Source organism: Neopsephotus bourkii, unplaced genomic scaffold (genome assembly GCF_033783945.1).
Source record: "Neopsephotus bourkii isolate Nb327-2 ecotype Australia unplaced genomic scaffold, CSIRO-AGI_Nbou_v1 NB_1721, whole genome shotgun sequence".
Taxonomy (NCBI): Eukaryota; Metazoa; Chordata; class Aves; order Psittaciformes; family Psittacidae; genus Neopsephotus; species Neopsephotus bourkii.
The window spans coordinates 535,344-560,792 of record NW_026902195.1 but is presented as its reverse complement, the minus strand read 5'-3'; the positions used below and the strand labels follow the sequence as shown (position 1 = coordinate 560,792).

General features: G+C 54.6%; 2 protein-coding genes across 2 annotated transcripts; both read left to right on the top strand.

The window, feature by feature from the left end:
* The first annotated feature begins 3,828 nt into the window (after positions 1–3,828).
* Positions 3,829–6,723, top strand: LOC133224764 (C-C motif chemokine 21-like). Its single transcript, XM_061376532.1, has 4 exons — positions 3,829–3,988; positions 4,458–4,578; positions 4,694–4,868; positions 5,120–6,723. Exons 1-3 carry the CDS (start codon positions 3,919–3,921, stop codon positions 4,851–4,853), a joined length of 351 nt encoding a protein of 116 aa, XP_061232516.1. The 5' UTR covers positions 3,829–3,918; the 3' UTR covers positions 4,854–4,868; positions 5,120–6,723.
* A 5,732-nt stretch (positions 6,724–12,455) lies between these two features.
* CCL19 (C-C motif chemokine ligand 19) lies at positions 12,456–15,375 on the top strand. The gene is made up of 4 exons (XM_061376536.1): positions 12,456–12,621; positions 13,536–13,659; positions 14,030–14,126; positions 14,505–15,375. Exons 1-4 carry the CDS (start codon positions 12,564–12,566, stop codon positions 14,523–14,525), a joined length of 300 nt encoding a protein of 99 aa, XP_061232520.1. The 5' UTR covers positions 12,456–12,563; the 3' UTR covers positions 14,526–15,375.
* The last annotated feature ends 10,074 nt before the right edge of the window (positions 15,376–25,449 follow it).

Sequence of the window (25,449 nt, the reverse complement as noted above, 5' to 3'; positions counted from 1 at the left end):
CAAGCCCAGCTGGCTCCAGCACCCCTGTGCCGGGAGGGGACTCCCAAGAAGCTGGCTTCCATCCCTTTCCCAGCATGTTGTGTGCATCCCGCTCTTCCCATCAGGCTCGCCAAACGCCGGCGGACGGACGGCGTGGCAGCCAGCAGGGAGCCTGCTCGGCTCGTGTGCCGCCGGCTTCCAGCAATTCCTTCCTGCTTCCCGAGGTCCGTTTCGCTACGGCACTTCCATACGGTGTGCCTGGCCGGCAGCCCGATCCCCTTCCCAGCCACCGGGTTTTTCCACGCTGGGCTTTACAAACTACCTCTGCGCCGAGTCCTGGGAATCGTGGCCTCTGCGGGAAGGAATTTGCTGGCCAGCGGGTTGGGCTGAGCTGTGCGACCCTGTTCCTGTTAGCTGGGACTTTATCTTGGAGGCAGCATCCAGAAGGATTTGGAAATTCCCTCTCGTTGGCTCCCCGTGATGCCTTTGGTCCATGTATGTACCCAAGGAGCCTTCATCCCTGAGCCACCCGGGGAGCAGACCCTGCCATCTGGTTAAACAGGATAGAGCTAGGGGCATTTGCAGAGCTGAAGGAGAGCCTGAGCTTGAGGGGTCAGGAGAGAGAATCTCTTGGCATTACATGGTTAGACGACAGGAAGCAGCGGTGCTGGAAGCCAGGGAAGTAATCTGTAGGTGAACTCCAGGCTCTGGTGCTGGGTTGCAGGGTGCAAACATAAGAAGCATTTGGGATGGAGGCTCCAGTAAGTCCCTACAAGCTGCCATGGTGGTTTCAGTGCCTGGGAAAGTCTCACCAGCAAGGCAGTTTGGTGTCATTTGCTACGGACCCACTGGTTTTGCACATTGGGTGTGCAGGGACACTGTAATGTCTGCCGAGAACACCCTCTCCTCTTCCTACAGTCCATATGTCTCTCCGTCACACAGGGATGCACAGAAGGCTGGAGCTGGGGATAGATGCTGCCTGGGCATGGGGATAGATGGAGGCATTACTGCATGAAGCAAAAGCTTTGTATGTCATCAGACACAGACCCTGGGGCTAAAAAGGGGTTCCCTGTATCTGAGACACTGCAGAGGAGCACCATGCCTGGCTATGTTCCCTTCCTGTGTCTGTCTCCATCCCACTCCTCTGAGCTCCAGGGAAAGTCTGGTGGCTGCAGGACCCCAAGCAGGTGAGAAATGGGATTATGTGGGTACATGCATTAAACTGTTCCTGTCCAGAGTGGCTGCTGGAGGCTGCTGTGATGGAAAGCACTAAAAAGCCTTGCCTCCAGCCCCCAGCAGCACCTCTGTATCCCAGAAACCGGGTCTGCGCTGCCATCCATCTGCAAACAGGGATGCTTAACCCGCTCTCACTGCTTGCTCCCCTCTCTGAGGGGACAGAGTCAGGAGTGAACAGGGAGCTCTGAGGGAAGGGGGGAAAGGAGGGGAGGTGGGTTACAGACCCTCAGGATGTTCTCCATGGGTCCCTGCTGCTCAGGCATGCAGGTGCATCTGCATTGCTCAGCCAGAGCAGCAGCCAAGTACCCCTGCCATTAGTTCAGCCCCTCCTGGGTCCTCTCCGATCCACCTTCCCTGGAAGGAATGGAGTAAGGGTCTGTTCAGCCATCAGCTTTCCTCAGGGTTCGCGATCGCAGCAACCGGAGAGCTGCCAAAGAGTGATGCCTGTGAAGGGAACACGTGCCCTGACCCTACTTAGCAGCTCAGACCGTGCTTAGGGTTGGCCTCTGGCCAGAGGATGCTGCTGCGGTGTCTTGAAAACACTCAGAAAGCCAGGGACTTTCCAGGGCTGGGAACAGGCAAGGAAGGAGTCTGGGATCGCTCCTGAGCATCTCTGGGAGCAGATGGACCCTGAGGCTGCACTGGTGTGTGCTGGGGACAACCTACACATGTGTCCTCTCCATCCGCATCAATTGTCTTGGTACCACATAAGCTCTGGGAAGACTTGATGGGGACCAGTGCTCCCCCAGCTTCTCCAGACTATTCCATCAGTGCCAGAGGTGGAGGGTCATCCAGGTGCCCAGCACTGCGACCTGGGGAGGTTGCACAGGAAAGGGCTGGACAGGCATTAAGTGCCAGCATGGGTCTTCTTTTCCCTCCCCATCCTGATGCCATCGGTGCTTTGGGGTTGGAGAGATGGGCAACAGCACCAGGATACCTCCAGGACCAGTTCCTGTGCTGCCAGGCACCCTAGGGAGATGCACCCAATACTGCCTGTGGTCTATGCCTGTCCACATGCCCCAGGGGCTGCTGCCTGCAGCCACACCACCCTCGGTGCTGCCTCCCCTGACATGGGCACAGGGGTACCCCCAGCATGGAGCTCCCTTTCTCTTCCTCACAAGTGTGCACCCAACTTGTCCCCAGGGAAGGCAGCAATGACTTCAGCATTGCCCCCTACTTGCTAAGGGACGCAAGAGCATGGGCATCTTATCACAGCCCTGCTCCCTACTCGCTGGGACTTTGCTCTCCTCCTGGGTTACTCATTGCCCTTGGTAACTGTTTATGAGGGTCCATATCAGGAACCGGTGAGAAGTCCTGGGGCTGCAACCCCAGTCCTTGGGCCTGGGAAGGGGGCTTGGCCCCCACGAGCATTGGGTAGACCCTATTGGGGCTCTGCGTCCTACTGGGGGTCCCAGTACACGGCTGAGACAGGCAGCAGGACCGGGGCTGGTCAAAGAGGATGAAGAGGGGGATGATAGTGGTGGGGTGGTGGAATTGGGGATGGAATGGCAAAGGGGCTCCTCTCAAGGGGGCTGGAGAGATGCCAGGATCTGGTTCTTCTCAGAGAGGCCCTGGGGTAGGGCGAGAGACAGCGGCACCGGATGCATCAAAGGATCCTCCCCTTAAACAGTGGAAAAAATGTTTTAAACATGAGAGCATCGCAAGCACTGGATGGAACAGGTTGTCCATAGCAGTTGTGAAGCCTCCACCCTCTGTGTCTTCCAGACCATGCCATGAATGTCTCTAGCCATCTCCCCCTCAGAGCAGGACCAGTGCTCCAGTGTTTAAACTGGGTTGCTCAGGACATGGTCCAGCCATGTGCCATCTCTTTCAGTGGCCTTGCCCCCCACAGGAGTGCTCTGTGGGGTCCTGTTCAGCTCCCCTGGTCTACTTCTGCATAGCCCCTACTTTGCCAGCCATGCCCAACACATCCATCTGCACAGGGTCACTCCATCGTGCCTGTGCTGGGAGTTTTCATCTTGTCTGTGTTAAACCTCAGGAGTCAGCCCATTCCTGCTCAGCATAGCCACCCGTCTTCAGCTCCCCAGTATCGGGTGATAGCACCAACGTACAGTGTTCTGTGCTATCTCCCCCAGCCCCATGTGCAGTCTGTCCCTTGCACATCCCAGCCCTACAGATGTGTTCAGCTACCTGGGGAGGTTCCAGGCAGCCAGACAGGGATGGATGGAGGGGGGGCTGTGATATGGGGTCACCCTGAACCCCTTCTCACCAAAGCATGAGGTGAGGGTTCAAAACCGGTTGGCTCCTTGGTGTCCCGAATGGCTTGGCCGCTCTCCAGGGTTCCTGCCCTGGGAACAAACAGGTAAACACCAGCACCCATCCCTCCGAGCGCAGGTAGGGGCAGGTTGAGAGACCGGGTAGGAGAAACAGGAGCCTCCAAACCCATCTAACCGTGGTGGGGGCCGCATCTCCGGTGTGCCCCCAGCCTGGTACCCCGGGCCCTGATGGGCAGCTGGGAACAAGACAGGACGCATCCAAAAACGAGGGGGGGGGGGGCACTTGTGGCTTACAGGAATCCCCCACCCTCCCTCTTCTCCATCACCCATCCCTCGGCCAGCTGGTGGGCTGCCTGCCAGGCTGGCCGAAAATGAAAGCAGAGCGTCCGAGATAAATAGGAGCAGCCCCGGCACTAGGCAGCAGTGCGCGTCCTGCTCTCCTTCCTTGCACTGCTCAGCACTCGACATGGCTCTGCGCCTCCTCCTCCTGCCGCTGCTTCTGCTGACTGCAACCATCCTCATCACCCAGGCTCAAGGTAAGAGGCACCAAGCCCTGGGGATGCGGGTGCTCACAGTGCGTGCGCCCACGTTTGAGGGTGTGCGTGGCTGCGGGTGTGTGGTTTGTGGTGGAGGGTGTGTGTATGTGTAATGGTGCATGATATGGGTGTGTGCATGTGGCTGGTGGGGCAACAGCACCCCATGATGCAAAGCACAGGCAGGAGAATAAGGTTTGGTCCCTCTGTCATCTCTGCCTCAGTTTCCCCTCTGCCAGCACTGAAATGGGCATCACGTATTCAAGCGGTAGGGTCCAACCTGCAACGGGGCACTGGGGTTGAGGGCTCCCACCCTCACATGCTGCTAGAGCATCTCCCCCATGAATGACACCAATAAAGTCACCTTGTGCCACAACCCGGCTTCACTGTGCTCCTTTGGGGGGGGCTGGTGGTGGGAAGATGCCCTGGCTTTGTAAGGGTCCAAAATCCCACACTCCCACCTTACTCCCAGGCATTGGCAACTTGGGCATGGACTGCTGCTTGAAGTACAGCCAGAAACCCATCTCTGGCAACCGGGTGACTTCCTACACCCTTCAAGAACCTGAGTCGGGGTGTCTGCTGCGTGCTGTTGTGTGAGTACCCTGCTACGGTTGGGACCATCCGAAGCAGTTTGGCTCCAGCCAAACCCTCCTGCTCCGTGTCCTCCCCCTGCCCACCCCCAGCAAACCTTCCTGCCCGTGCCCCCAGGTTTACCACCAAGAAGAACAAGAAGATCTGTGCCTCTCCCACTGACCCTGCTGTCCAGAAACTGATGCAGAACCTGGACAAGAGGGTCAGGAAGGACAAGAAGGGACAGCCCCCACGTTACCGGGGCAGACCCAAGCATCAGAAGCAGCAGCAGGTCTAAATCAGGCCTGAAAAGGTAGGTGAGGAGCGGTGGGGACATCGGGGTGATGGGTTGAGGGTGCTGCCCTCCATCCCGGATCCATCCCCATGGGAAGGAGGGCATCCTGTGGCCAGAGCCATGGTTGTGCTTGCCTTAAAATCTTGTTTCTTTCTGGAGCTGCTGGGACAAGGGCAATGCTTGGGGACAGGTGAGGCACACCATGCAAGGCAATGGGCCCATGGCTGGCGTGGGTGCTCTCATTGAGACCCTCTCTTTGTCTTCCTTAGGACGGATGCCTTCCCTACCAATGACCGACCTGGCAATGGACATCTACGGACCATCCACTCTCATGCTGGCCCTGGGGCAAGGATGGGGCTGGCCAAGGGGGCTGCTCTCTTCTCTTCTCTGCAGCCCCCTTGGCACTGCCAAGCCTGCCCCAGAGGTTGGCAGCAAGGGGCACCCAGGTCCCCGCTCGCCCCATGGCCATGCAAGCGGGGACCTGGACCCATGTGGGAGCTGAGCCATAGCCTCAAGGGGGAATGGGGCAGCCTTCCCACCAGAGGGGATTTCTATAGCCTGACAGGATGGCAGCTTTTCCTGTGACTTTTTAGGGGTGTTTTTTATACTTTTCTATTTATATTTTAAAGACTGTGCTTTCATTCAGTCTTCCTGGAAAGCTCTACTTCTGGCTCTTTGTGCTTCATGGGGTACCCTTTCTGCTGCTATCTGGCTTTTACTGGAAAATTGCTCTTATTTTTCTACCAAATAAATGATCGATGCTGCTAATTTCCCTCTTACCTGTTTGCTCCTTTTCGGCTTGCAGGGCTGTGGGGTGCCGGCCGGTCCCACGTCCCCATGGTCCTGCCTGGGCAGCTTGCTGGGGTCTTCCTTGCAGGGCAGTTAATAGCAGATGAGATGGAGAATGTGGGGACAATGGGGGTGACTGTGGCTGTACATCAAGGCTGTTGCAGGCTTTCCCTGCTGGCTTTTATAGCGCGCTGTTGCAGTGTAGTTTGGAGCACAACAGGATTTGTCCCTTTGATTTTTATTAAGTCTTTCTAGGCACAAAATTGCCATGAAATCATAGCCAATTATTCACTTTAGTGGCATTTTACCCTTTTACCTCCCTTGGTTTTGCTGCTGTCAGAGTCAGACATTATTAAGCCAAATACTTGTTTTTTTAATGGTGTGGGGGGAGGCGGGGAAGAGAACCAGAAAAACAACTCTCATATACTTTCTCCCCAACTCTGAAAAGCCCACATAGTGAAAACTGCATGCTGTGCAGATGGAATAGAAGACTTTGCAAAATTCATGGTTACAGCCATTTGAGAGTAGCTCTATCCCAGAGCTTTAGTGAAATGGGAACTCACTAACCCGATGACACCACAGGGTGACACTGCGAGTAGAAGTGGGGGACAAACACCCGGGATGGGGCTGGTTGTGAATGGCATCTCCCAGTGCTTGCAAACCCCCATCCAGCGTGCTGAGATGGAATGAGGTGAAGGTCTGCACGGCAGCTGCAGTGCTATCTGCTTGCAGAGACGTGGACTTTGGTCAGTAGAGGTCTATTAAGTCCTAAATTGCAATAATAGGATTTGCAGAGCTTAACAGTATCAGCAAAATCTGTGTGTTGGCTGGTGTAAAGCTTGCGGCCGTGTGTTTCTATCCAGCACATTTATCTGGCTTGATTGCTTTATTAGGCAGGCGTTTACATTTATTATTGTAAGGCTGTGCAAAGAAACTGTGAAGTCCAAGATACCGGCCCTGTGTATGGGATGGGAGCTGAGTTGTCTCTGTGCTGCCCGCTCCTCCATGTGGGAGCAGGTGGCCGAGTGCCAGATGGGATTTTGGACAGGATGTAAGGCAATAAAACATATCATTTACAACCAAACTCACTCGTTCTGGCTGTTGCGATGGAGTTTGGTGCGGAGGGAAGGGTTGCATGGGGGGCTGCCCTATGCACCATCATCCCCCCGGGTCCTGGTTTCTGTATCCTTAAGTGTGCTGTGTTCTTGGGGTGCAGTGCTGGCACAGGGATGTGCAAATCCCATCTCATGCACACAGCAAGGTGAACTCATCCTGTTTGCTCAGCCATCCCCACTGTGGGGTGCCTGAAAACACCCCAGAGATGGAGGGAGGAGTGGGGGGCGGTGGGCACACGATGGTTTTGTGCATGGCATCTGCTCACAGTAGAAGCTGTTCCTCCGACTCTGACCTTCCCTGCTCCATGCTTCCAGATGCTTTGGAAAGACAGCATTAAACCAAGTTATTAATGAGGCTGTGCTCTTGGCCAGGCTTTGCTGGGAGCCTCTGAACTGACTCCGGCAGGGTGGGAGGCAGCCCTGCACTGTCCAGGGATGCGCTGCATCCAACCCTGCGAGGCTGGCCCCATCGTCCTTCTGCATCCTGTAGGATGCGTTGTTGGGCTGCTGCAGGGTCAGGACGTTGGGGAGTGATTGCAAAACACCCCTGGAAATGAGGCACAGCAGAGTCGGTCTGCAACCACAAACAGCAAAGCAGGAGCAGATGGCAGGAATGAGCCAGTGTGTGAGATGTATCCTGGTGTCTCTGCGGCTGCAAATGTAAACAAAGGTGGGTTTTTCCCTCTTCAATTCCTAAGTGGGCATTAGGCTAAAACTGGTTAAAAATGCCCATGGGGGTGCTCTGACTTACCCTAAGCTTTATCCTTGAAGCAGGGTTTGTGGGGGAGCGCCAGAGTTTATGTTATTCTCAGGAAGGCACGTATAAGCATGGACATGCATGGGCGTTTGCACATCACTTCCAGCTTTACTGCAGAATGCTGCATTTAGGGAAAACAAGGTGTCAGGGCTAGTGGGAGCCTCTTGCTGGTGAGGCAGATGGCTGCAGTGCTACTGCCATGGTGAGACGGCACCAGGGAAACACTTCAGGGGAGATTTCCTTGGAGAGGCTGAAGGAAGAGGTGATGGGTGAGAATCTGGAGCGTGCAGCACAGGCCCAAACCCATCCATTCCCTAAAGAGGAGCTGCATCCACAGACCACAGATGAGACAAGCAACATAAAGAAGATGCTCTGAGATGATGCCGCAGTGAAGCAGCAGAGGAGGATTCACACCTTAGAGGATTCCCAAACCTGCTGCTTCACCCCATGTGCAAAGATACGGCAGTGTTGATGCAGTGGGTGCTGGGACAGAGGATGTACAGCCCCTGTAGACTGTATATACAGCCCCCATAGACAGGGAAGGCAAGCAGAGCAAAAGGCTAGGAGAGCTCTGCCACCCTGGAGCAGAAAGGCTTCAGCAACAGCAGAAAGTATCCAGGCAAGACAGAACCCACCGAGTGCAGCCAGGAACAGGGGAGTCTGTGATTCTAAGCCTTGAACCCATGCCAAATGATAGCTCAAGTTGTTGGCTTGTGCTGGCAGCGGAGCATGTTGAGCTGCAACGCTGGGCTGAGCTCCATCACATCTCACCTGCAGACATGGCACTGGCTCCATCCCGCTGCCCTGTGCCGTTCCTAAGGAGCAGGAGCTGGTGAAGCTGGAACACTGGGGCTGTGCATCACAACACTGGGGCTGTGTGGTTGACAGAGGAGCTGCGGCTTCCCCCTGAAGCTTCGAGGTGGGTTTTGGTGCTCCCTCCGCTTGGGGTCTGTCATGGTCTTGAGAGCAGAGAGGAGGTAGAGAAGTGGCAGGTGGGCAATAGGGGCTCCCACCCTTCCTGCCCCAAGGTGTTTCCCAGCCCTGGCTATCCTTGGCACCCATCCTGACCTAGGAGTCCCCAGCACAGAGCACCTATCAACCCCACATAGCTCTTAAGCGCCTCTTTCCCCATCCTCTGTCCTGCTGGCTGGAGACCCTTGGCTTTGGGGGTGAAGAGCAGTCCCCAAGGGTTTTGATCCATCCTGTGTGCTGTTAGATCTGCCTACGGGTGAGTTCGGCGTGCAGGCTCACCAGGCATCCTCCCTGCCACATCACAGCGGAGATGGCAAGGAAATTGCTGATGGTTTGCTTGCTGCACAGGTCTCCAGCTCCTCAAACCCATGAGTGGTTGCAGAGAGGAGGACAGGCAGTGTAACAGCAGGGAGACAGGGCTGGTAGCATCCCACCTGGACACTGCTGACTTGGTGCCATCACAGCACATCCTGTGTGGGCATTTGCAGGAAGCACTTGGCTGGGAAATTATGCATCCCAAAAACGATGCTGAGAGACACGTGCATTGCGGGGAGATGGATTCTCACCTCAGGAGGTCAAATGGGATCCAGCTGAAAGGTCTTGGCTCTGCTGCCCACCACTGATGGTGACCTCAACAGCAGTGACATTGAAGTCAATGAGTGCTAGGGACAGATGGGCTCTAACAGAGCGGGAATTGGCACCTTCTGCATCCAGATACTCAGGGCCATCTTTGCTCCATCTGGGCAAAGGCATGATTTGCTTTGTTTTTTTAACCCTTAGCTCCATTTAAATCAGATTGACTGGGTTCTCTCAGCTATTGCAGAGCCAGTAGAGGCCTCAGATCCCATGGGCTTCTGGTGGCTCCAATCCCGGTGCTGCAACAGAACTGGAATTGCAATGGGAGCCTTGCAGGGGACTCCCTCATGCTGGGAGCTGCAAGGGAAATTGAACAGACACGATGCCTGCCCAGTATTTCCCAACGAGGTGGATGCAGCCAGGCCAGATGCTGCCCCAGGGAATGGCTGTGTCTGGAAGCTGCCGAAATTCCCCCTTTGCCTTTTCCAGCTCTGTAGCTCAGAGGTGGGAAGCAGAGCACTGCAAGGCACCCCATGGAGCATGCTGGAGCCTACAGACCAGCTGGAAGCTGCTGCATTGGTGGCAAGTGTCCCTGAGTGTGGCAGCACGCCGGTGCTCAATGAGGAGAGCCTAGAGGTGATGCTCATATGGCCCATTTACATTTTGAAGGGTTCAGTTTCCCATGGGGACTCACTCCCTCATGCACTCCCCCTCGTTTCCACTTTAATTAATAACTGCATTACCAAGGCTTTTGCAGGGTGAGCGCTCAGGAATGATTTGCGCTGCCTGTGGTACCCTCAGGGCTGCAACTCCAGCCTTCCCAAATTGCTCTGCATGAGGCTTAAATGGGTCAGTGCGCAAAATGCTCTCCCCTTTTCCCAAATTGCACCAGATTCCCTGACCATTCCCTGCCTGCGTGTGCCTCTGAAGAGCCTGGATCCCGAAACATCCCTTGTTCCTCTGCTCTGTTCCCCAGGCTCAGCCCTGTGAAGGGGATGGGGCAACCTCCCTGCACGCCCTAGGGATGCACTTCAGAGATGACCACTCTCTTCTTAGAAATCCCACTGACCCCAGTGGAGGGGGAAACCCGCCACATTCCCCTTTCACAATGCGAGCGGAAAGCCCCATTCCTCACTCTCCCGTGCCTTTCCTGGGTAGCAAAGTTTATGGGAAGATCCATGCTTTCACCCACTCGGCACCCAGATGGCTGCCGGGAGGAGGCAGACCCTCTTTGCTGCCCGCGTGGTGGCAGGGTCTATCCCCAGGATGTATTCCCAACACTGGATGTGCTCCTTTCCCTGTGCAGCCAGATGGGAATCAGAAGCGAATGGGAGCCCCCTGTGCCAGGAGGGCGGCTGGGGACCAGCACCCCACATGGCAGACCCCCAGCACCCCTTCCCAGCCCTTGGGCATGCTCTGGTAGCTGCCAAACTCACTGAACATGGAGCAGGTGAGGTCTGCTGATGGGCAGCAACCCCAGCACCCATTGCCAGTGGGTCAGGGCTCTGCTTTTGGGACTCCCTCTTTGCCGCTGGGGAGGAGTGGGATGTGGTTTAGAACACGTTGCTCCTAGAGGTCTGGCCACCAGCAGCCAGGAGCTGTGATTCTCCCTGCTATGGCATCACTCGGACAGCACCACAGGGAGATCAAATGCAGACCAGCCCCTGAGCTACCCTGCATCCTCAAACCCACAGGAAGACCGGGGATGATGACTGATGCTAATCCTCCTCCACCTAAATTCCCCTTCTGCCAGCCAAGATTTCTCTCTAATAGCTTGTGAGAGCTCTAAGAAGGCAGGTGCTGATTGAAGTTAATCTGGCACATCCTGTTTGTGCAGCTCATTCTGCCTAACCCCTGCAGCACAGCCCCGGCTTGCCAGGGCACAGCAACAGCCGGAGGTGATGCTTTCCTGATGGAGGAGACCATTCCTTGCACGAGGCTGGTGTCAGTGCAGGGATGGAGGACTGGGGACAGTGGTACCAGTCCCTGGGTAAAGCCAAAGGGTGAGTCTCCTCTTGCTTCTCACAGTGCAGTGGGGAAGGGGCAGAGCTGCTGCCACCTGAGAGGAGCAGAGGTCCCCACTGAGGTCACCTGTGTCTTGTCCCCAGGTAGATATTTGTCCCTGTGGAATGGCTGTGCAGTGCTTTCCACTGAGATGCCAGGACAGGCCAGATCTGGAGCAAGGGGAGGGTGAAGGGATGTAGATGCTGCTCTAGGAATTCTTCTCCCTTGTGGGGAAACATTTTCCTATTATCAGTGGGAATTTCTATGGGTGCAACTGGTGCTGTCCCTGAGTCTCTCCAAGAAAAGCCTGTCTCTGCCACCTCTCCAAACCCCTTTGAGGCACCTCTCCAAACCCCTTTGAGGCATCTATGCAAACCCCTTTGAGGCACCTATACAAACCCCTTTGAGGCACCTATACAAACCCCTTTGAGGCACCTATACAAACCCCTTTGAGGCACCTATACAAACCCCTTTGAGGCACCTATACAAACCCCTTTGAGGCAGCTGCTGAAGGCAGTGAGACCCCCTTCACTATTTCTTCTCCAGGCTGCACAAACCCATTACTCTCAGCATCCCACAGTGATACGTATCAGGGCTGAAGCAGGCTGGTTAAGGAGCATCACTGCAGGTGACACTGGCAGGTTATGAGTCACCATCCCCTGGATAAACAGCCCCATCCCTGTGCTCCTGATAAGGTTTGCAGTGGGAACACTGATGTTTGCTCCCTGCGGTGCCCATGTGAGCTGCTGTGCTCACAGCCTCTGTGGGCGATTTCTGCTCTTGTGCTGTGAAAACCTGTTTCCAGGAAGCTTGGTGGCTGTCTCTGGCCATGAGCTGGGTCACCTGGAAACCAGGTTGTCTTTTGGCATGTGAGACTGCAGTCCTGGGGCAGGGAATGATGGCTGGGCTCTCCTCCATGCATCAGCTTTGGATGTGCCCCCATTGCCAGGTGCTGGGGAGGGCAGAGGGAACCAGACGGGCTCCTGGAACCAGATGCAGGGGCTCAGACATCACCCCAGTACTGATACGCACCCCAAAATTGGTGTTGAGGCAAATTCTCCCCGCAGCATCAGGGGGTTGAGCCTGTGCGAGATCTAATGGGACTGTCCCAGAGACATCTAGGACTGGGAATTGAATGGGATGAGACACCTCATGTGCTGGCCCAGAGCCCTTGGGTGCTTTCACAGGGTAAAAGGGCCCTGGAGCTGCAGCCCCTGTGGGCTGTGTGCTGGCTGTGAGGGTGTTTGGCTCTGGGACCACAGAGCAGCTGGCTTCAGGGAAAGCAGATGGGATATTCGGGAACTGCTCTTAGATTAATATCCAGCCTGTGGTAAGACTTGTTGCAACTTCCCACCCCTCTTCTCCAATGGAAAGTGAAAGCCAAGGGGCTGGAAGGATAAATAGGCAGCGGGGAGGAACCAGCAGCAGTGCAGAGCTCACCTCTGCTGCCTGGACCTCACCATCGCCTCCAGCCCATCCACTGCCAGACTCAGCAGCAAAATGCAGAAGCTGCAGCTTCTCTGCCTTGGTCTCCTGGTGCTGGGATGTACCCTGGATGGTAAGAGGGGACCTCTCAGTCTGCTTTTCCTGTGAAGGGAAAGGATCCCGTTTCTTGCTTTTATAGGGATCCAGGCTTGGGGCTCTGCCCCAGCCCTCTGCATCCTCTGTTGTAACCTGTCTCAGAAGGACTCTATCCTGCCCGAAGTCCAGGCAACAGCCTGCAGTGTGCTGGGTCTGGAAAGCTGTGCTTGGGAAAGGCTGTGGAGCAATCCTGCCTCCCTGTGCCCTAGCCAAGCTTACCAAAGGGAGCATCCTTTGGCATTGGGCAGGCTGGGGACAAGCGGCAGGGATTGGGAGCAGAAGGGAAGGTGTTGTGCATAATAGTGTGTAATCCGTGTTTGAGGGCTGCTCGTGTGGGATATGGTGTTTTCACAGGTCACAGATATCTGGGTGGGTTATACCAGGCCTCTGGTGTGGGGAGCTTGTGGTGTTACACCACACCTTGCTGCATGGGGATACATGCATCCCTGGGCTCTGTCAGCTTCAGTGGGCACTAACAGTGAATACAGCATTTGCTTGGAGGGTGATTCAGGTTCCCCACCCCACAGTGAAATTCAGGCAGCTGGGTCCCTCAGATATCACAGGACCCATCCATGCTGGGTGGGCTGATGATGGGGTTGCTGGTGTCTGTATTGCAGCATCCTCTAGACAGATAAAGCCCCCTGCGCTGCCTTGCTTGCTGCTGGTGCTGGTGCTATGGGAGGGATGCAGGCATGCAGAAGCGTTGTCTTTTACCAACCTGCTGTTTCTCATCTCCTCTGCTTTCTGTTGGAAAGAGGCAAAGGGTGTGGGAGCAATAAAGCTCTTGCCTGCATGTGCATAGAGCACCACCCTGCCCCTCAGCACCTTCACCCTCCAGGATGGCTGGGTGAAGGTGCATCCACACAGCCGCATGGTGTGTTCCTCCTCCAGTGCACGGTGGGAACAACGTCCTCGACTGCTGCCTGGGGACGAAGGACACTCCCATCCCATCGTGGATAGTGAAAGAATACCGGCTCCAGCTCGTGCAGGATGGCTGCAATATCCCGGCTGCCGTGTAAGAGACAACAGCCCCAGGGTGGTGGTGGATGAGGGACACAGCCCCAGGGGTGATCACCAAGAGCCCCTTGGTGATGGCCGAGGGACAGACCCTGCAGGGAGGCAAGGAGAGAGGCAAAGTGGAGTTGGAGGAGGAGGTTTGTTGAGCTGGTTTTGGGGGTGGAGACCTTGGAGATTAAAGGCTCAGTCAGAGCAGAACCCGCTGGGAGGGGAAAATGTGGGGCAGAAAACAGGGAAGAAAGTCAACTTTAGGTACGGATGGAGCAGGGCAGTGAGGGAGGCAGTGGATGAGAGCTTGAGCTGTGCTTGAGCATCCTCAGGGGGTCTTGCTCACCTCATCTTGGTCTTTTCCCCCATGGACCTCTCAGGTTCACCACCACAAAGGGCAAGCGCCTCTGTGCGCCACCCCAAGCCCCATGGGTGCTTCGTCTCCAAGAGAAGCTGAAAGCCAGCTTGGCCAGGAAGGTAAGAGCCACCCCTGTTCCCAGCTGGAAATAGGGGCAGTTTGGGGGGGGGGTGGGTGGTGTTTATCCATCACCAAACAGGCTTTCCCCAGTGTGACTGTGCTGCTGGGAGGAGCTGGGACCTGTCTCTGTTTCTATCCCTCCTCCTGGGACCAGCTTGGCTTCTCACAGTCCCTCTTACACCCCAAGTAAATGCAGCCACAGGCTTGCAATGGGCTTAGGGGGTGCTTTGCAAGCCTTGCCAGGTCCCCATCGCAATGGCTTGGCCACAGGAGGTCATCCATCCCTTGGTGACCACCCTGTCCACATGGAAGGGACTCTGGGGAGGCTCCTGCCCCAAGGATCACGCTCATCACTGCAGGGGTTTTCACCTTCCCAGGCCAAACACCACGGCAAATAGGCTCTGAAGAAGCCTGTGGCCAGCCCCAGCATCTGGAGTGGGGCTGGCTCCCAGCTGTGAACCTGAAGCTAATGGAGCCAACCTGCTTCCATGTCCAGCCGCAAGCCAGCCCTCTTCAGCACTCGTGCCAGTGTGTGGGGCTGGGCAGAGCGCTGCCTGCTCTCTCCTCTTCCCTCTATCACCTCCAGTGTGACCCAGCAACCTGTGTGAGGCTGAGCCAGGGCTGCTGGACCTGAGGCTCCACCGCCTTCACAGCCTGGAAGCTGTTTGGTGGAGACTGTTCTGCAAGATGCTTTTGGGGTGTCTCAGCCTTTCCTTCAGCACAGCAGCTGGGACCTCCAGAACGAGTCTGATCCCTCTGGTTTCCATCATCGGTCCAGAGCCTGAGTCCTTCTGCATCCCTGGGAAGGGCTGCCAGGATGGGACAGTGTGGGGATGGAGGGGTGTGATGGGAATGTTCCTCACTGGCCATGCATTGTGGCACAAGATGCCCTAGGGGATACCATGGTTTATACATTTCCTCTCTCATGCCCTGACTTCCCTGCACCGTTTCCCCTCTTGCCCTCCTTGCATGGGTAGAAATAGAGCCAGTAACACCGTGGTGGCAGAGCGGTGGCAGCGACGTTGTCCTCAGCCCCTGCTCTCCTCAGGGGCATTGCCCTCCTCCTTGGTCCTCCAGCCTGCCACCATGCTCACACCCTGCCTGGTGTGAACAAACAGTGTTCGTGCCACAGGTATTTGCTGCTAGATCTCTTCAATGCAACAATTACAGACATAAGTTGCTGTTTCTCCCTCTTTTTCAGTGTGCTGTGATTTTGTTAAATAAAAAGAAAAGCCAGCTGGTGTTTGACCTGCTTTGTGTTTGAGCCCAAAGACCAGCACGGGGTGCTCAAGGCAGCGCTGCCGGTGATGCTGTATGGCAATGGAGGCTGTGCTGGGGTGCAAGAAGGGGGAAAAGGGGCTTTCATAGGTGTGAAAGGCACATTCTACAGCAGCTGGGCTGCTAGTCTCTCCTGGGAGTACCTTAGCATCTTGCTGTGGCAGGTGCTCTGCTCTGTGCTGCTCATCCGTGCTGACAGAGATCCCCAAAGCACTGTATTGCAGAGATGGGGTAGGAGGGAGAGTGCCAGTGTTGTACCACCCAGCCTAAAACATTTCAGTCCCACCAGCAGAACTGCTGGGCTGAGCTCTCAGCTCCCACAGAAGCATGGGACATGGAGGAAAAGCTTCAGGAGCAGGCCTTTTGTCCTCATAGTCAAGGGAAACTGAGTCACAGTGTGGACTGCCCTAGCAGTGCGGAGCTTGTGGGGTGCAGGCAAGGAGGAAGAGCTTTTGGGGATGGAGCCAGGAGAAGGCACCTTCTCTTAGGCACACCCATGGATGGAGGGGATCCTGCCCCTTGTCACTGATGAGCTTGGAATCATTGGCTATTTTCTTCCCAAGCCTTGGATCTCCTGGACTTTGTCCTTGCTGCCCCAGTGTGGCCGCATGTCCACTTGGGCACTGCCCTTTTGCATGATCCATGGGATGCTTGAGTGAAGCTGCTCCATCCAGCTGCATCATGGGCTGAATGCGGATGGGTGGGATCTGCATGGGCAGCAGCCAGGCTCCATGCTCTCCTCCCAGAGACCATGGTGTCATAGGTGACTGTCCACATCATTAACCATTTTCACTGCCCCTGCCCTGGTTTTGGTGCCAGCCGGCAAGCTAGGGCACAGGCTGGCAGTGAGACAAGCCAGGGACTATTCCTGAAGGCTCTGGGCACATTGCCACTGCAATGGCATCCACAGTGGTGCAGTGGTTGGGCTGTCCAAGCCAGAGGATGTCCAGGCACCTGATGGCTTCTGCTGACACTTGTTGAACGTAAGCGTAACCCTGTTCCCTTTCCTCCGCTGTTCTGCTGCTCCCTTGGTTGCTGCCTGGGGTTCCTTTTTCATGTGTTCCCTGCTCTGGGACCCTCCTCCCTGTGGACATGCAATGCCTTGGGCTCATCTGTCTCTTGAGTGACTTTCCCAGAGCACCAGCTCTGTCCCAGCTCATTAACTACAGTGACAGCCCCAGCAATACAATCCAGAGTAGGAAGAGGGAGAAGGCTGGTATGGGAAGAGGCCAAGATAAACAGCGTGAGTGGGAAAGGAGGATAACTGGTACTTGTTGGGGCAAAATCCTTCCTGCTGCTCGCTCGATGACCTGTGAGGTGCAATGGTCGGGGAAGGGGGGATGCTCCATATGGATCTGCATCACGGCTGCTGGTATGGGTCCCTGGGGATGCACGAGGGGCTTAGCCTGGGGCAGACCAGGTTCAACCTTGTCTGGAGGATAACCTGAAAAGGAGCACTGTGTGCTGGCCCAGTTCCTTGGGGAGCTGAGGGAGAAGGGGCTTGCACTCTTCTCTGGGATGCTGGAAGCAGGTTTGTCAATTCCATCAGTTTGTGGGGTCATTTGGCCAACCTGCCTGCAAGAGCATGGCTGTACCCATCTCTTCTGGGATCAGTAAATGTGCCCTCCTCACAGCAATGCAGATCCTTGTTTTTTGTGGCTCTCAAAGGGATGGGGATCCAGGTCCCAGCTCCATCAGCAGGCTGCCCTGACCCCTGATTGATGTCCTGGGCCAGGTCCTGCCTGTCTGTCCCTCCCCCAGCCCCGTTTTCCCTATTTCAGAGCCCCATTCTTGGAAATCTATCAGACCAGCAGGGCTCAGTGTTTCATAAACTACAGAGTGAGTTTTCCTAATACAAATGTCAACAATCTCTTCAGGGGAAGCAGCCACTTTCCTTAGAGAAAGCAGCCTGTCACTGCCACGTCAAAAACCCAGCCAAGAGCTAATTTCAGTATAAAGTGTTCCTCCTGTTTTTCTCTCCCAGCTGTGTTTTTCCTCCTCTTTACCTACCCAAACTGCATCCTCAGGGACTGCTGGGGCAGCACCAGGTTTTGCTGCAGTACAATCCAGGCATGCCCTCAGCAGGTCTGGGGTGATGTGCAGGGATCCCTTTGGTGTAAAGGTGTTCTGGAGCAATCCCTGCAGCCCTTTATCCATGCCCAGGACCTGTATTTTACATGTTGTGCAGTTATAAACAATTATAAGTGAAAAACTTTCCTAGGGAGCTGACTAAAGAGCTGCATTCCTGGTGACTGTGCACAAAGCCTGGAAAGAAAGAAAAGGCTGCACCTATTTAAGAATACTGAGTACACTTTGGGTCGTTCTGTGGCTGCCAGGATCTTGAAAGCACTTTCTCGCCTGCCATAGAATCATAGACTGATTTGGGTTGAAGGGACCTTAAAGCTCATCCAGTTCCAACCCTTGCCATGGGCAGGGACACCTTTCACTAGAGCAGGTTGCTTCAAGCCACGTCCAACCTGGCCTTGAGCACTGCCAGGGATGGCGGAGCTGCAGATTATCTGGGTAACCTGTGCCAGTGCCTTAATTTCTAATGTAAATCTCCCCTCTTTCAGTTTAAAGCCATTCCCCCTTGTCCTGTCCCTACATGTCCTTGTAAAAAGCCTCTCTCCAGATTTCTTGTAGGCCCCTGCCTTGGATGATCCCCAAGCTACATTCAAAGGGCACAAGTCACTGCAGGCACAATCTGCTGCAGTCTCAGGGTCTCCATGGGCATTCCCACCTATTCAAGGACCATAGCAAAACAGCTGCCTGCTTCTCTGCAGCAACAGAAATAGAATACCCCTTCCAGGGGCTTTACTGGAACTGGTTCTGACCTTTCCCTCCAAAGACATGGTGTATGGGGGCTTTTTCTGTCACCAGCATCCCTCACGTTTGTGGTTGTTGCTCCTGGAGCCCCACATGCGGTTGCAGACAAGGTGAGCAGCGCTGCAGGGGCTAAAACTGTTCCTCTCCTGCAGCCCTAATGGATTCTTCTTATTGCTGTCTGGTGCAGAGGGGTCCATGGGAGCTGTGAACATGCCCTGGGCATGTTTGCCAGTGCAAGGGCTGGTTGTCCTCCATGCTGGTGGTCTCCCCTACTTGATGTCAAGGGAAGAGGTTACTTCCTATTAGGCACAGCTCTCTTAGCATCAGTGCTGGACCTGGTGGTGAAGGTCTCAGGGGCCTGTCTGGGTTTTTGTGAAGAGATGGGACACATAGAGAGTTGGGAAGGGTGGGAAGCCAGGTGATGGACAGCCCATTTCGTCTTATCCCATTGCACTGTTTGCTCTTGCCTGAACAGTAATGTGTGCGGGTGATGGAGAGGATCCAGGTCTGGCATTACCCATCCTCAGGCCCCTGCTTGCTCCCCTCTCATTCCTGTCATGTCATCACCAGTGCTGCTTGTCTGGACACTTCCTGCTGAGATTTGTCTTGTGTGAAGATGCCAGGACCCTTGGCCATGCTGTGGGGCTCCGAGGAGCTGGTGCCATCCCTGCAGCTGAACTCTTCCTGGTGGTATTGCCCATCCTGCACTTCCATGGCCTGATCCCCAGGACTGAAACATGGGACCAGGGAGCTCTTCTTGGCCTGAATCCCAGGGGTGAAATTGAGCCCAGAAGTTATCTGATATGGGGCCCATGCAGGGCCCAGCTCTGCTTTTACAAGCTTCAGGTACTACAGCTCATTGCAGTGTAGGCTCAGTCATAAGCCAGGTGCACCCTTGACCAGATCCCAGGGCTAAAAGTACCCTTTGCAAAGGGAGGGGGGACCCATCCTCTCTGCCCTCAGATGCACCCATCTTCTCTTAATGCACAATAGCAGTAAAAACTGGAGATTAAAGAAAACCAGAAGGCCAAGCAGATAGGAGACTTGTCCTCCTGCCAGAAGTCCCTGGAAAGTACCTTCCCCATTGCCCATCCCTTCCAATGAACCTGTAGGCAGTGGTCAGGGGCTTAGTGACATTTCTGTGGCACTCCCTACCCCTCCTTCCTGTGTTCCTGCTTAGCAGTACCTCTAGGGAAGGTTTTCTCTGCTCCCCAACGTGTGCCCTCTGGACAGGAGATTGGGGAGAACCTGCCTTCCTTCCTTCCCTCAATTGCTCTGAAACCACAGCAGAACAGCATGTCTGCATGGCAAAACAGAGCTGGGTCTGTAGGAGGGTGAGGTGAGGGGGCACCAACCAGCTCAGACTCAAGGACTGGGACTAATGAGGATCTGGGAGCTCCATTAGCTCTGCTTGGGAGCAGATGGGAGGGACAACCATGGGATGAGGATCAGGAAAGGGCAGTAGCAAAGAAGAGATGATTTTGGAGCTTGCAATGAGTTTAGGACATTGATGTGCAGCCCAAGGGATGCATTAAACCCATAAGCATGAAAATTCTTCCTTTGTCTGGGATAGAAAGGGAGAGACAAAGTATTGCTAGCAGTGAGGCTCCCTCAGACGCTCTTCCTGTGGTCCTTGTTTAGCTCTACCAAGTGCAAGCCTCTAACCCTGTGGCCTCCTTTTCCCTCTGTCTCTTGGACCTGCGCTTCCCAGTTTCTGCCCAGTTCCCTTGGACTCCTCTTTCCCCACTGGTGGCTATTCTGTGCCTGTCCAGAGGGATTTGCCAGCTGTGCTGTGTCCCTGCAGATGCGCTAGGTGTGATATGCCTGTTTGTTTGCCTTGGGGCTGTTTGGCTCTGCGGCTCCGGTCCACCTCCTCCACAAACACATCTCACTCTTCTATAGTTTCCCACAGAAAGCAGAAAGGTTTTCTTTCTTGCAGATGTTCCGGCTGGGAAAACCCCTTCTGTGGTGGGATGAGCACTGACTGTCCCCGCACCGCAAGCACACAACTGTGTTTACATGAGCATTCCTCAATCTTGTTTAACTTACCAAGACATGGCTTTCTACCCTCTCTGGGGGGAACGATGCTCCAGAAAAGCAGCATTTACTATCAGGACTCTTGTGAGCTGCTGAGGTGGTCTTTGGTGAAGAAATTAAGTGCTTTCCGTGAAAGACCCTTTAACTTACTGCTCTTATGTGGCTGACATTGCTTTTGGGAAGGCACCAGTCAGCATTTAGGGTGATGGATGACAGCCACTGTATTGCAAAGAACAAAAGTAGAAGTGTCCTGTGTATGATACAGCTACAGAATCGCCTTCATCTCTCAGTGCTTGGTTTCATTTCCCAGTGACTGTGCAATACTCCAGAATTCTCCTCTGTCCCTACCAAGGCCATGGATACTCCAGGGAATTCCCGGTGTTGGAGCCTGCGGAGCTGTGGGTTTCACTGCTGGCCTGGGGTGAAAGCAGGGCTGAAGTCCACTGGGTTGATCTCTGCTGTCTCCAAAGGCTGTGTCCATGCTGTGCAATGCCTCTTTGTTGTAGGGAACAGGATGCCCAGAGCAGCTCTGGCTGCCCCATCCCTGGCAGTGTTCAAGGCCAGGTTGGACACAGGGGATTGGAGCAACCTGCTCTAGTGGAAGGTGTCCCTGCCTATGGCACGGATTGGAAATGGATGAGCTTTAAGGTCCCTTCCAACCCAAGCCATTCCATGATTCTATGAGCCTATGACTCAGTTGGCTTGGGCAGATCCTGGAGATGCCTGCACTCAGCTCTCCACTTCTTACTTAGGGTAGGCTCTACCCTGTTTGAGCTGCCCCATATCTCAGGAGCAGTAAGTATCTTGCAGCATGACAGGGAATGGTAGGAGGAAGCTCTCCTTACCTTAGCCTGGTTTCAACCTAAACTCCTCACTAGCCCTGCTGCTAGCAAATCCAGTGCAGGTGGCCTGTTCCAAAACCAGCATCTCCTGGCCTGCTCAGGTCCCGTAGAAGCAGTGTTTAAAACTATGTTGCTAAAGGAAATAATCACCACGAAGAACCATTTGTGAGTCCGCCTCATGCCAAGAGGTGCTCAGATCTCCAGCCCAACTTGGCAGCTGGTGCAGTGGGAAGGGGAGAAACAGGGGCTGGTGGGATGAAGACAAAGTGGTACCTGACCTGCAACTTGCTGACACTGCATCCAGGCCCTGTCCCCTTGGCTCCTGGCAGGGATGATGGTTTTAATTTATCTTTGAGCTTTGTTCAATGAGGAGTTTGGGAATAGAATGCTTTGTGTTGGAAGGGACCTCAAAGTTCACCCAGTTCCAACCCTCTGCCACGGGCAGGGACACCTTCCACTAGAGCAGGTTGCTCCAAGCCCCTGTGTCCAGCCTGGCCTTGAACACTGCCAGGGATGGGGCAGCCACAGCTTCTCTGGGAGAGGTGTTCCCAGATGGGACAACTGGGCTCTGGGAAGGTGTGCACCCACCAGGGAGGCTTGTGGAGGACAGTGTTTGGTCAGAGGTCTGGATGACCTGGCCTCCAAGCACAAGCTGAAGGAGCTTGGGTTTACCCTGCTTGTGGTAAGAGATAAGATGTTCTCCAAGTGCCCAGAGGGATACTGCAGAGAGAAAGTGAAAAACGCACTCTCTAGTTTACTTCTATAGGTCAAGAAACCACCGGGGTCCCTGGGGTCAGGCTTTAGGGGGAGATTCCATTTTGCAGGAAGAGGCAGCTGAAGGAGTGTTGCATCTCCATAGCTGTAAAGTTACGGTCAGACCAGTGCCTGTCAGAAAGCTGTAAGTACTGCTGGCCCTGGCTCAGCACAGGATGGACTAGAAAACCAGGGGCAGCCCTTTCTAATTCTTTCCCCTTCCTTGTTATTTGGGACTGCTGCTGGGTTCCCAGTGTGTGAGGTGGGCTTCCTCTGCATTCTGCTGTTCCTCTGAGGGCTGCATGAAGTCACAGAGATTTTCACCTTGGGAGCCTCTCTAGAGGGTGGAGGTGGGAGGGTGGAATCATGGAATTGCAGAAGGGATCTTAGAGCTCACCCAGTTCCAACCCCTGCCACAGGCAGGGACACCTTCCACTAGAGCAGGTTGCTCCAAGCCCCTGTGTCCAACCTGGCCTTGAGCACTGCCAGGGATGGGGCAGCCCCAGCTTCTCTGGGCACCCTCTGCCAGCACCTCAGCACCCTCACAGGGAAGAGCTTCTGCCTAAGAGCTCATCTCAGTCTCCTCTGCTAGTTCAAAGCCATTCCCCTTGTCCTGTCCCTACAGGCCCTTGTCCCAAGCCCCTCTCCAGGTTTCCTGCAGCCCCTTTAGGCACTGGAGCTGCTCTAAGGTCTCCCCTTCAGGAGCCTTCTCTTCTCCAGGCTGACCCAGCCCAGCTCTCTCAGCCTGGCTCCAGAGCAGAGCTGCTCCAGCCCTCGCAGCATCTCCATGGCCTCTTCTGTACTTGCTCCAACAGCTCCATGGCCCTCTTCTGTTGGGGACTCTGGAGCTGGGCACAGGACTGCAGGGGGGTCTCCTGAGAGCAGAGCAAAGGAAAAGTGAAGTCAGACGCTGAAGCCCCCACTCATTTGTTGGGTGCTTGATGTGAAGCTGCCCATGGCCACAAGAAACCCTTGTGTAAATCTAGACCTGACCTAATGCCTACATGATGGAGGTGCCTTGGGAGCATGGAGACAGCTTGGCAAGCTGAGGTGAAGGAAACAGCTCTTGTGTGGCTCCTCTGAAGCGGAGCAGTTTGTGCAGGCACTAATGGTAGAATGTGAACCGTCAGTGGTGGGAAACAGTGTCCTTGCTGTCACCACGTGGGCCCCATGCTAGCGTGCTCCTGGCAAGGGGCTTCTCAGCCTTTGCTCTTTTCACCAGCAGAATCTGAATTTGGATTGAGAAAAAAAGAGAAAGCAACCCAAAGAGAGGAAAGAAAAGAGCTCTTCAGGGCAAACGTGAATCCAAAATGCTCAGCATCAAGTGCTTTTTGAAAGCAGCTGCGGAGCCTTGCTCGGAGATAAATAAAGGCTGGTTTGAAGCTGGAGGGCTAGCTGGCAGGACACACTGTTCCCATCTTGCCAAATGCTTCCCAGACCACCTGCCCTTGCAGGGATGGGTTCCGTGCAGAAGTGACACCATGCAGCACAAGCATCTGGGTGTTAGCACCAGGATACTGATGCTCATCCAGGCTTTGGCAAGGGCAGAGTTCTGGGGCCAAAGGGAAAGGAAGACTTTGAGGGGTCCTGTATGTCTTTGGAGAGCTCAGAGAGCTGGAGACCTTTCTGCCTGGTGGTTTGTCCTCACCCTTGTGAGGTTTTGAGGATCATGGAGTGGGATGAAGCTGTGGGAGTCTGGCTGGCAGGAAATGTGCACTGCCTGGCCTGCTGGGTAGTACCGAATGGATGCTCTGTTTTTGGGTTGGTGCAAGGTCTAAAGCATCTGAGTCAAGGGAGTTTTACCCAAAGTGGGCCCTGAAGTGTCTGTGCTCACTGCCTTAACAGAATGAAGAAAGGCTTGAGCAAAAAAAGCATCTGGAACAAGATCAGAAGCCAAACATGCCCCTAAACAAAGGAGAAACATGGCCTTGGAGGAGAAAACAGACATGCAAATGGAAACAGAGGGGGCCAACAGCAGGTTGGGTTTCTCTGGATCTCATTTGTCTTCCTTGTGCTGCAACTGTCTAAAGTAAATGCTGGGGGGGCTGTGGTGTGCCAGAACACGCTGGGGCCATCCATCATGGGCTGTGCTGGCAGCTGGGACAGGGCTGTGACGAGAAGCTTCCAGCTATCCAGAGGGGCTCTGCTTCATTTACAGCATCAGATTTGCTGGCTTTCCCATTCTGCATGCCGGCAAACACAGGGAGAGAAGAAACTCTTTTAACAGGGCATTAACCCCTGCAAATGTGACCCTGCAGTGCTTTTCTACAAGGGCTCTGGCGAGGCTTCAAGAGGGTCATTGCTCTCCCTGCTCCCAGAACTCCTTCAGCTCAGTCTGGGAAGGATTTCCTACTACTCACCCTTCATAGGCTATTTCTGGTTGCACTCACATAAGCCTTCTGGGTCAGTACATCCCAGTCTGAGCAGTCCCGATCTGCTAAGCACTGCTTCTTCTCTTCTAGAAGCTGTTCTCCTGTTCCAGACAGTGTGTGTGAAGATGGAGAGCAGGTAGTTCTACAGTGATTTCATAAGGATCTGCTGTGAAGGGCTTTCTCTGCAAGGCAGGAGACTTAAGTCTGGGTACAGCTCTGATGCTGAATGTAGGAATTCCCTTTCTATCAGCTCCTTGCAACGGGAGTGGGAGGAGGCCATGGCATTTGGGTCTTTGGGAGACTGCCCCTGGATCAGAGTGGTCTGCGCTGCCCCAGAGGCAGCATCTTCCTTCCCCGCCTTCCTGTGAGATGCTGCTGTCCAAGGATTTCCAGGCAGAGAATGACCAGGGCCAGGAAAAAGCCATCAAAAAGAGTAAAGCTGGAGTCTGCGGGGGCAGAGCTGCCAAGAGTGCAAAAGCAGCACAAAGCAGGGGAGCAGGGGATGTTTCTGAAACAAATAAGATGCACCAGGTTGGTATTCCTACCAGGGCACAGCAGCAAAGACTGGAAAGTCCCTGGCTGGCTCCTCTGTGTCTGATAAGGCAGGCTGGCTCCGTGCCCTGCCAAGGAAAGACTTGATTGTGGATCCTTTCTTACAGGAAAGCAAAGGGGGGAGTCATGAGGATGGCAGTCAGAGGGATGGGAAAAGAAAAGGCAGCCAGATCCTTCCTTCAGGCAGCTCCAAGCACAGCAACAGCGTTCGCAGGGTGAGTAAACTTCACAGGGAAGCTGTTGGGAGGGCAGCAGGACCAGGACTTCTCAACTGTAGACTGGGAATATACCATTGAAGCTAAATCACTGAGCTCCCTCCCCTCCATGCTACCACAGCTCCCTTAGATGTGTGCTGCATCTCCCTGAAACCCTGAAGGTCTTTTAAAGCCTCTTCCTGCTTCAGGGAGGCTGACCCAGGACTAGCACTTCAGTTTTGGTTACCAACATCATCTCTGAAACCGTTCTGCTCCTGTGCTAACATCCCTAGGCCTGACATGAGCTGTGTCCATCCCTGAAATGATCAGGCTTAAACTGCAGGTTTAAAGCAATCCGGAATGCCCTTTTCAAACCCTCTTTAGGTAGGTAATGGAAGCCCACAACACAGGGTGCTTGAGGGGAGCATCCAAGGGATAGATAAACCCACCATGGGTGCGTGCACATGG